General features: G+C 52.1%; 1 protein-coding gene across 2 annotated transcripts in view; it reads right to left on the bottom strand.

The window, feature by feature from the left end:
- Positions 1 to 864: 864 nt before the first annotated feature.
- sgcd (sarcoglycan, delta (dystrophin-associated glycoprotein)) overlaps positions 865 to 10,708 on the bottom strand; it is a 122,733-nt gene continuing 112,889 nt past the window's right edge. For both annotated transcript variants that reach the window (XM_084683854.1, XM_084683855.1), the window contains exons 7-8: positions 3,594 to 3,717; positions 865 to 2,526 (exon numbers count right to left, since the gene is read on the bottom strand). In XM_084683854.1, the coding sequence (XP_084539980.1) occupies positions 2,353 to 2,526; positions 3,594 to 3,717 (298 nt within the window). In that variant the 3' untranslated portion in view covers positions 865 to 2,352. The remainder of the gene's footprint in view (positions 2,527 to 3,593; positions 3,718 to 10,708) is intronic.

The following is a 10,708-nucleotide window of genomic DNA, read 5'->3' as shown; positions in this document are numbered from 1 at the left end:
GAGAGACAGAGAAAAGAGAGATAGTCGTCTGAACTGAAACAAACTACCCCATTTAACCGCATACAGTCAAATAGGAACAACACACTGAAGCGGATTCCAGGCCAACCATTTGCTTTGGGGTAAAAAAAAAGAGAGAAAAGAAATAGAAATCCACAACAAAAAAACACTGTCAAATTGAAATCAGCCCCTGAAGAGATTTAGATTTTCCTATTTTTGTAGTTCAGCACACATAACCGGAGAGTACAAGGTGTGTGTGTGTGTGTTACCATGGAGACCACCGCCACTTTTTGGTTTGAGTTGTAGTTACTCTAAACTTGTCGTCAAAATACCATAGAGCAAAACACAATCAATAAAATAGCTGATAACTGAACGATTTCCACACAACAAACACAGGGAATGCAAATACCCTTCCCCCAACTGCCCAAAGAAGAAATAAAAAAGGGATTTCTGATCCTAATGTTCTCTACAAACGAGACGAAAAAGGAACAACAGGCAAAAACAGCATACAACTCTACAGATGCTAACCTGTCTGTATAACAAGAGTCAGAATTATTCAATTAATTTTCCTTTTTTAATACAAAAACAGACAATGATAGAAAATAATTGTATTCCTCGTAAAAGAGTAGGGTTTCGTCTTCATTCAGGACACGCGTGCCTTTGACACACGCGCGATCGTGTGTATTTACAGTTGGATTTGTATAAAAACGCGATGTTTTAGTTGGAGTACAGCATACCTCCTATCAGGAGTCTTGAGTTTGCCAAATCAATTCACCTCTTCGCCAAGAAATCATGGTCCGTGGACAGAGGAGAGAGAAAGGAAAAGTCTCGAGACGGGAAACTGGGGTTGGGCGGGGGGGGGGGGGGGTCGGGGGCAAACATTTTTTACGGGAACGGGATTACGTTTAAGCAGTTGGGTGCGGCGGACGGCATTTGCATTCCCCATCCTCCACACACGCGAACCTTCTGAACGGACCAGGGGATGGGTGGGGGGGGGGGGGGGGGAATCCAACTATCCGTCGACGAAAAAAGAAATGAGAAGAAAAGTCTTGTGATGTGCTTCTTCTTGCCACGAGTGCATTGATATAAGGCACAGGCACAGTTTCCCCTCTTTCAACAGAGCGGGCGTCATGAGGTCAATCCCACTAAGAGGAACAACTAGGGTGACCACCGATGGCATCTGAAGTTCATGCAGAACATTTACACTATGTAGAATAGATACACATACAAGTGTATGTATAAATATATATAAATACACATTTATATATATGTATACGATGTATATATACGTGTATATCGTTTTTTTTGTGTGTGTGTGTGTGTAGGATGTCTTGGGTTGCAAATCTGTGCTGCATGTGTTGCTTGGTTTCTCTGGGTTGTCGATGACTGACGGTAACACAGGTCACCCTGGTAACACAGGTCACCCTGGTAACGAGCAGAGCTCGTCAACACAGAAAGACAGAAAAAAAAAGATGGCCGTCCTCATCGAAGGTGACGGCACTGGAAGAGTCGCTAACAGACCACCAAGGGAGAACAACAGCTAAAAAGTAGGCGGGAAAAAACGTTGTGTTCCTATGCGGGTGATGGGAAGGTGGAGCAAGGGGGGAAAGGGGGTGTACGAGGTGTGTGTGTGTGGGGGGGGGGGGGAGTAGGAGGGGGAGAGGAGAAGGGGCGTCAGGACTGGGTGATCACCCTAGTGATTCAGGTACTGAAATTGTCTTGAGGACAGCGAACAGAACATCGTCCCTCCGAGGGTCTCTGTCAATATCAAGAGGATCCTCTCTCCGTTTCTGTCAGAGGGTTCCAAAAAGGAACCGCTAGGTCTCAATGTGTGTGTGTGTGTGTGTGTGAGTGAGTGTGTTATGGGGGAGATGTGTGTGTGTGTGTGTGTGCATTTTCAAGCTTTAATATGAGATAAATCACATGTTCATGTAATTCTGATTGATTGTGTGTCAGTGCCTATTGTGTGTGTATATATTTGTAGTAGTGGTAGCTTGTATTTGTGTGAAGTTGTGTTTAGGAGCGTTTGTATGTGGCTTTGTATGGTTAGTGTAGGAAAGGTTTGTCCGTGTATCAAAGTGATATTATGTCTGTCAGAATGTGTGTGTGTGTGTGTGTGTGTATGTGTCAGAGTGTGTGAACAAATGTGTGTACGTTTGTGGATGCATCACTGTGCGTGTGTGTGTGTGTATGTGACAGTGTGTGTGAACAAATGTGTGTACGTTTGTGGATGCATCACTGTGTGTGTGTGTGTGTGTGTGTGTATGTGTCAGGGTGTGTGAACAAATGTGTGTACGTTTGTGGATGCATCACTGTGTGTGTGTGTGTGTGTGTGTGTGTGTCGGTGTGAGTGTTCTAGAGGCAGACGTTGTTGCTGATCTGGCAGGTGGAGCCTATCCCAGCCTGAGAGAGAAACAGTCTGCCGTTGGGACAGACACACACCTCGAACACGGCCTGCCTGCTGCCCGTGGCTGAAGCCTTGCCCTCGGGCAGGCGCAGCAGGCGGATCCTCTGGGCGTCCAGGGTGATCTGGAGGAACGCACAGAGCACACCACGGGAACCTCCTTATTTGACTGGTGGATTTCTACATCGTGTTATTGTTCAGTTGGTACATGGATTTATTGTTAAGTTTGCATAGCAACATTGTTACATCCTCCCCCACCTCCTCCTCTCTTCCCTCTCTTCCCTCTCTTCCCTCTCTTCCCTCTCTTCCCTCTCTTCCCTCTTCCCTCTCCCTCTCCCTCTCCCTCTCCCTCTCCCTCTCCCTCTCCCTCTCCCTCTCTCCCTCTCTCCCTCTCTCCCTCTCTCCCTCTCCCTCTCCCTCTCTCCCTCTCTCCCTCTCTCCCTCTCTCCCTCTCCCTCTCTCCCTCTCCCTCTCCCTCTCTTCCCTCTCTCTCCCTCTCCAGAGGCCCTGTCCTACCCTGGCCAGAGGGGGCTCAGCCCCAGCCCCAGACGCAGGCAGGCAGGCAGGCTGGCGTCATTAGCAGACACCGGGGGCCCATTCCCACCCGCCGACCCGGAACTCTTCCAAAAGAGGGTCTCTGCTGAGTTCCACAGACATCTGCTGTGGAGCAAATCTACTCAGAGCGGGGGGGAGGGGGTAGGGAGGGGCGCTGGGGGGGCGGATGTGCAGGTGAGAGGGGGGGGTGAAGGTGGAGGAAAGGGGGGTGGGGGAGGGGGGGCTGTGGTGCTAATTGCTCTGGCGGTGCCGGGGGGGGTCCTGAGGAGAGGGGTCTGTCTGGGAGACGGCGCTGAGCACAGAACGTCCGAAGGCACTTCAACACTTCAAATGGGGTGTGAGAGCGAAAGTGCAATTACATGAACAGACCAACTGTCCGTCTATGAGGCCCCTCTAGTCTATAAAATGGAGATGAGAGGCTGTTTATGCGGCAGGGTACATGGAGCGATCCCCTTGATTGTTCTCTAATAGTCTGGCTAAGATCAGGGACATTCCAAGGGCGGCTGGAGGGCGCCGAATCTAACTTCCACCTCAACTTCCCCCCCCCCCCCCCCCACAACCACTTAGACTTCAAGAGGCGCTTGAAAGACACGGAAACGGAATCCGGGTCTACGTGTCACGTCTAAGGGCACCTCACCTCTCCATCTTTGGACTCCAGACGGAGGTCACTTCTGCAGATGGCCTGGATGTCACCGGCCTCAGCCAGGATCTGCACCCCCTTAGGAGCCTCAACAAAGAGAGACCTGGTGGGAGACTCCAGTCTGGGGGAGGGAGAGAGATAGGGAGGGGGAGGGAGAGAGAGAGAGAGAGAGAGGGGAGAGAGAGAGAGAGAGGGGGGGGAGAGGGAGAGAGAGAGAGAGAGGGGGGGAGGGAGGGAGGGGGGAGAGAGGGGGAGGGAGAGAGAGGGAGGGGGAGAGAGAGAGGGAGAGAAAGAGATATAGGAGGGAGGGGGAGAGAAGGGGGAGGGAGGGAGAGAGAGTAGAGAGCTGTAAATATGTACACAATGTGCGGTACATTATGTACGGCATGCTTGTCAGACAAATTAAATTATACCATGTTCATTTGGTAAACATCAAGTACTACCGGCATGTATAAATCCTACACAAACTGCTCGCTATGTTATTCATGTTTTAAGTCTTGTTTTTCCAGTGCAATTTCAGAATGGATTAAGGTACATTTGTCCTCAAAGATGTTCTGTACCCACTCCATCCTTCCACTTCAACGTGATGATCTAGCTGTCTGTCTGTGAGGGTTGGCTGTGAAACATGTTTAGTAAAGTAGCTGGTGTCCGGGGTTGTGTGTGTGTGTGTGTGTGTGTGCCATCGCTGTGCCTGTGATGTTGGAGAACCAACAGACTTCTGGGAAGAAGATCTGCGATAACAGATTGTGTCTGGACTGCCTCAGTCTCTCTCTGCCCCCCCCCCCCCGTCTCTGTCTCTCTCTCTGTCTCTCTGTCTGTCTCTCTGTCTCTCTCTCTGTCTGTCTCTCTGTCTCTCTCTCTGTCTGTCTCTCTGTCTCTCTGTCTCTCTGTCTCTCTGTCTCTCTGTCTCTCTGTCTGTCTGTCTGTCTGTCTCTCTGTCTCTCTGTCTCTCTGTCTCTCTGTCTGTCTATCTCTCTGTCTCCTCATCTCCCCAGTTCCCTCCCTCCCTTTCCTTTCCAAGAAAGGAAAATGAATTATCAATCACATGACCAAGCAAAACAACTCTGCACATTTATATTCAAATAAGTACCTGTCAGCTTTTCCATGTTGAACTGTTTTACTCACATCAACATCTCAAAGCAATAAGCCAGAAGCACCAGACATGAGACAATCTGTGACTCAAACTTCTATTGCGTGCTGTCATTCAAACCGCGCCTCCGCAACACGCCACCAAAAGAACCTTTTTTCCCCCCCGGAGAATCGACGAAGGCCGGTGGGGTTACTGAAGGTTATTAATGATGAACGTGGTCATTGTGGCGGTAGAACAGAGTCGGTGTATGGAGACGCAGTGCAAGCCGGTGTACGTGGGAAGGAATGTGTGAAAGACTGTGAGATTCTAAAGGCTGAGTCATAAATCACCGGTTCTTGCCGTGTGTGTTGAACAGCCGTGCTGTGCAACTGGGATCACATCCTCGGATCTCTTTCCCCCTCCCTCCCTCCCTCCCTCCCTCCCTCCCTCCCTCCCTCCCTCCCTCCCTCCCTCCCTCCCTCCCTCCCTCCCTCCCTCCCTCCCTCCCTCCCTCCCTCCCTCCCTCCCTCCCTCCCTCCCTCCCTCCCTCCCTCCCTCCCTCCCTCCCTCCCTCCCTCCCTCCCTCCTCCATACCCAGTTCTCACTCTCTCCTTTTCTCCCTCTCCTCTACACTCCCCCTCCCCTCTCTCCTTCCCCATCCCTCTCTGGTTCTCTTTCCTCTCCCGTCCCTTCCAGTGAGACCTGATTGGTGCATGCAGACATTGAGGATGAACGTTGATGTGTACAGATGGGTGCACTGTAACACCAGCCTGCGTCAACAGGCTTCTCCAGTCCCTGGAATCACCTCCCAAGCTCTGCTCTCTCTGTGGAGATAGAAGCACACCGCTGGTATCATCTTTTCAGATGGAGATACCGTAGGATGACAAGGCGGGTATCTCCCCCGCGACCTTAAATGAAAATAGACATTAGATGCCGATATCTCCGTGGTCGTTAATCTCGCGCAGCTGGCTTTCATGCAATTGTTTCTTATCTCCGAGAGTACAGTAGGAACAGCGCTAAGGATTTCAATCTTGATAAACACTCGAGGAAGGGGGGGGGGGAGACAGCTGTGATGCAGAGAGACAGCTGTGATGCAGAGAGACAGCTGTGGAACACAACGCTATGGAGGGGTCACGGAGGAGTCACTGTGTCAGAGCTAACTAGTGACTGCTTGGTTTCACAGCAGCGTTGGCGGGGGGGGGGGGCGAGCGGTGTCGGTGAACGTCCCCCCCCCCCGACGAGGCGTTTCCCCCGAGGTGAGGAGAGCAGACGAGGAGCCGGTCGCTCCCCCACGCTGCCCGCTAACGAAAGCCTAAACCATCTTTCCTATAAGCTCCCCTCTCCCCCTCCCCCTGCCCCTCTGTCTCCTATTGGTCTTTCTCCTTTCTCTATTTCTTTTCCACAGCGTCTTACTCCATTTCTCTTTATCTCCCGCTCCCTCCCTTAGTCTCCTTCTATTTCTCTCTATTACTCTTTTTGCCCTCTTCCGCTCTCTCTCTTTTTCTCCAGCCAGTCTCAGCGTATCTGTATTCAGCCTGTGTCGGTGTTGTGCATCTCCTGTGCTGCGCTTCCTGTACGTGGGGGGCGTGTGTGTGTGAGGGGGGGAGCAGAAAGCAGATTAGAGAGGCGTCGCTGCATCCGCCGGGCCTGTAGGCCGAGGATCAACACCCATCGACTAATCTGACGGTTCGAGCCGGGAGGGGTGGGGGGGGGGGGGTGGAGGAAGAGGAGGAAGAGGAAAGGAAAAAACGGAAGGGTCCGACTGGGAGTCTGGTGGCTGAGCTGGTAGAGCATCGGGCCAGTAATCTGAAGGTTGCCAGTTAGATTCCCGGCGGCTGCACGTTGTGTCCTTGGGCAAGGCACTTCACCCTATTCGCCTCGGGGAGAATGTCCCTGTACTTACAGTAAGTCGCTCTGGATAAGAGCGTCTGTTAAATGACTAAATGTACATGTAAATGTAAGCGCAGGATGAGGGAGGTCGGCGTTCCAGCGATCCCCCCCCCCCACACACACACCTCTCCCCCTTCTTTAATTATTTCTTTTTCTATTGTCTCTTTTCCCCTTGATCTCCCTCCCTCCCTCACCATCACTCTCTCTTCCCCTCCCCTCCTGTCACGGGGAAGCAAAGCCCATCTCAGAACGCAGACCGGAGGTTAATAACGTCCCACGCTGAGGCGGCGTGGCGCCGCCGTGCAAACAACGCCACAAATAATAAGCTCTCTGCGACGCAGAGAGAAATGGGCCGGGATTCAACTGGAAACGGACGCATGTGCTCTCTCCTGTCCGCGTGTCCCCTCTCACGTCCTCCCCTTCGCCCGCAGCATCCCTCATCTCCTCCTGCAGCGAGAGGCCTGAGCAGGAGAAATGGAATTGGTCCTACTTGGGAGGAAATGTGTGTGTGTGTGTGCCGCACCCACGTTCCTCCTCTAATGATCGCAAATAGCCACAATGTCCACTACACACACACACACACACACACACACACACAGTGCTAACCTCCGGGGATGTGCAACAGGAACGCAGAGCTGAAAACATCCACTATCCTCTATGAAGACAAACGGTCATATCGATCCCCATTTCATCTCCAGCTTGGTTCTTCCTCCTTCTCTTCTTCAAAACAAACATCCTATTGGCCTCTTTCCCTGGCCTGAAGTTGACCTGCGTTAACTATCTAACAGTCTGGAACCTTCTATTACCAATCTAGAACCTTGTTTGTGAATTGGTAGGGGTACACATACATTAGGGCAGAGCTTGTCAACATAATTTTTTTTCTTCTAATTGATAAGGGCACTGATCGTGTTTTGATTAAGATGGTGAGGTGTGAGGCCAGAGCACTGAAGGAGAAGAAAAAATAAAGCAAAAAAATAAACGCAAAGCTGAATTGTTACCTGTCAAGGCTTCCGACACATTCCTGAAAGATTAGATTTTACTTGTGCTTCACTATACATCCCCTCCCTCTCCCCCCCCCCCAGCAATATAATTGGATAGTTTGGACCATCTTTCATTTTCAATTGGCCACTTGTCGAAAAGAATCAGGAAAGAAGGGCATAGCATTGCAACCTCCAACCGACAATTACAGCCAGAATCATATGAAGGGGTTTGGAGCATCACTCAAAGTGATCTTCATTCCTTTGACGGAACATTCCGGAATGTTATTTTGAAAAGAGCGGGCTCGTGATTGATGAGTCACGCTCGATCACGCAAAGTCATATCCCCCAGGAAGACATTATTATACATTTGTCCTGTAAAATAAATCCCCCCCCCCTCTCTCTCCCCCTCCCCCTCCCCCTCCTTCTCTCTCTCTCTCTCTCTCTTTCTCTCTCCTCTCTCTCCCCCTCTCTCTCCCCCTCTCTCTCCCCCTCTTTCTCTCCCCCTCTCTCTCTCTCTCACTCTCTCTCTCTCACTCACTCTCTCCCGCTCTCTCTCTCTCTCCCCCCCTCTCTCTCCCTCTCTTTCAGACTCACACTGACATGTCTCCTCCACACACACACACACCTTCATCATCACCACAGACACAACAACATCATCCCCCTCGACACACCCACACACACACCTCCACCCCCCTCCATATACATTTCCACCCACCCTCCCTCCACCCCCCCTTGACACATGAACCCCTCCCACCCTGTGTGAGGCAGGGTGGTGAGACTGCGGTGAGGGGAAGACAGTGAGTTCCACTCAGGAGCAGCAGGCTTCTACTCAGCTCTGACTGATCCTCATCACGCACAGCACCCTGCACTCAGACATGATGACAACCCAGACGCACAGCACCCTGCGCTCAGACATGATGACAACCCAGACGCACAGCACCCTGCGCTCAGACATGATGACAACCCAGATGCACAGCACCCTGCGCTCAGACATGATGACAACCCAGACGCACAACACCCTGCGCTCAGACATGATGACAACCCAGACGCACAACACCCTGCGCTCAGACATGATGAAAACCCAGACGCACAACACCCTGCGCTCAGACATGACAACCCAGACGCACAGCACCCTGCGCTCAGCATGACAACCCAGACGCACAACATCCTGCACTCAGACATGACAACCCAGACGCACAACACCCTGCGCTCAGACATGATGAAAACCCAGACGCACAACACCCTGCGGTCAGACATGATGAAAACCCAGACGCACAGCACCCTGCACTCAGACATGATGACAACCCAGACGCACAACACCCTGCGCTCAGACATGACAACCCAGGCGCACAGCACCCTGCGCTCAGACATGACAACCCAGACGCACAACATCCTGCGCTCAGACATGATGACAACCCAGACGCACAACACCCTGCGCTCAGACATGATGAAAACCCAGACGCACAACACCCTGCGGTCAGACATGATGAAAACCCAGACGCACAGCACCCTGCGCTCAGACATGATGACAACCCAGACGCACAGCACCCTGCGCTCAGACATGATGAAAACCCAGACGCACAACACCCTGCGCTCAGACATGATGACAACCCAGACGCACAACACCCTGCGCTCAGACATGATGAAAACCCAGACGCACAACACCCTGCGCTCAGACATGATGAAAACCCAGACGCACAACACCCTGCGCTCAGACATGACAACCCAGGCGCACAGCACCCTGCGCTCAGACATGACAACCCAGACGCACAACATCCTGCGCTCAGACATGATGACAACCCAGACGCACAACACCCTGCGCTCAGACATGATGAAAACCCAGACGCACAACACCCTGCGGTCAGACATGATGAAAACCCAGACGCACAGCACCCTGCGCTCAGACATGATGACAACCCAGACGCACAGCACCCTGCGCTCAGACATGATGAAAACCCAGACGCACAACACCCTGCGGTCAGACATGATGAAAACCCAGACGCACAGCACCCTGCGCTCAGACATGACAACCCAGACGCACAACACCCTGCGCTCAGACATGATGAAAACCCAGACGCACAACACCCTGCGGTCAGACATGATGAAAACCCAGACGCACAGCACCCTGCACTCAGACATGATGACAACCCAGACGCACAACACCCTGCGCTCAGACATGACAACCCAGACGCACAGCACCCTGCGCTCAGACATGACAACCCAGACGCACAACATCCTGCGCTCAGACATGATGACAACCCAGACGCACAACACCCTGCGGTCAGACATGATGAAAACCCAGACGCACAGCACCCTGCGCTCAGACATGACAACCCAGACGCACAACACCCTGGGCTCAAACATGATCATGATGACAAACCAGACGTTTGCACGGGGAAGCTGTTCCCTCCCTCCCTCCCTCCCTCCCTCCCCCTCTCCCCCTCTCCCCCCTCCCCCCCTCCCCCCTCCCCCCCTCCCCCCCTCTCTCCCTCTCTCCCTCTCTCTCTCTCTCTCTCTCTCTCTCTCTCTCTCTCTCACACACACACACACACACACACACACACACACACACACACACACACACACACACACACACACACACACACACACACACACACACACACAAATGCCACACAATATCTCACACACACACCCAACCTCTCTCACACACACACACACACAGTAGCTGTCAGGTACTGCTACAGCTCCATCCGCTTAGAAACTGCCGGCTGTTTGGCTTGATTGATGGCTGTCAGAACACTCCTAGTGTGTGTGTACTTTCCTGTCTGTTGACGTGTGTGTGTTTGAGTGTGTGTTTGTGTTTATGAGGTTGTGCATGTGTGTATGGCTTTGGGGCATCCTGGCTAGGTGGTGTGTGTGTTGGTGGGCGCACGGTTTTTAGTACTCATAATTTTTCAAGTCGGACATATTTGCTCATCACATGCCAACTCTCTCTCCCATTCTCTCTCTTTCCCTGCTAACCTTTTCCAACTCCCCCACCCCCCTAACACCCCTCCCCTCTCCTCTCTCATATTGGCGTAGAGCTTCATGTTTGTTTTAGCTAATGAGCGTCTCCTGTAATTACATTTTGATGAGCATCCAGGCATTGATCATGGTCCCAGCGCTGGTCCTGTCCCAGATCAGGCAGGATCTGGAGCCAGAGTCAGAGCAGA

Source organism: Hypomesus nipponensis, chromosome 20, assembly GCF_054491055.1.
Source record: "Hypomesus nipponensis isolate SF chromosome 20, ASM5449105v1, whole genome shotgun sequence".
NCBI classification, from domain to species: domain Eukaryota; kingdom Metazoa; phylum Chordata; class Actinopteri; order Osmeriformes; family Osmeridae; genus Hypomesus; species Hypomesus nipponensis.
This window is presented reverse-complemented; position numbering and strand designations above follow the sequence as displayed.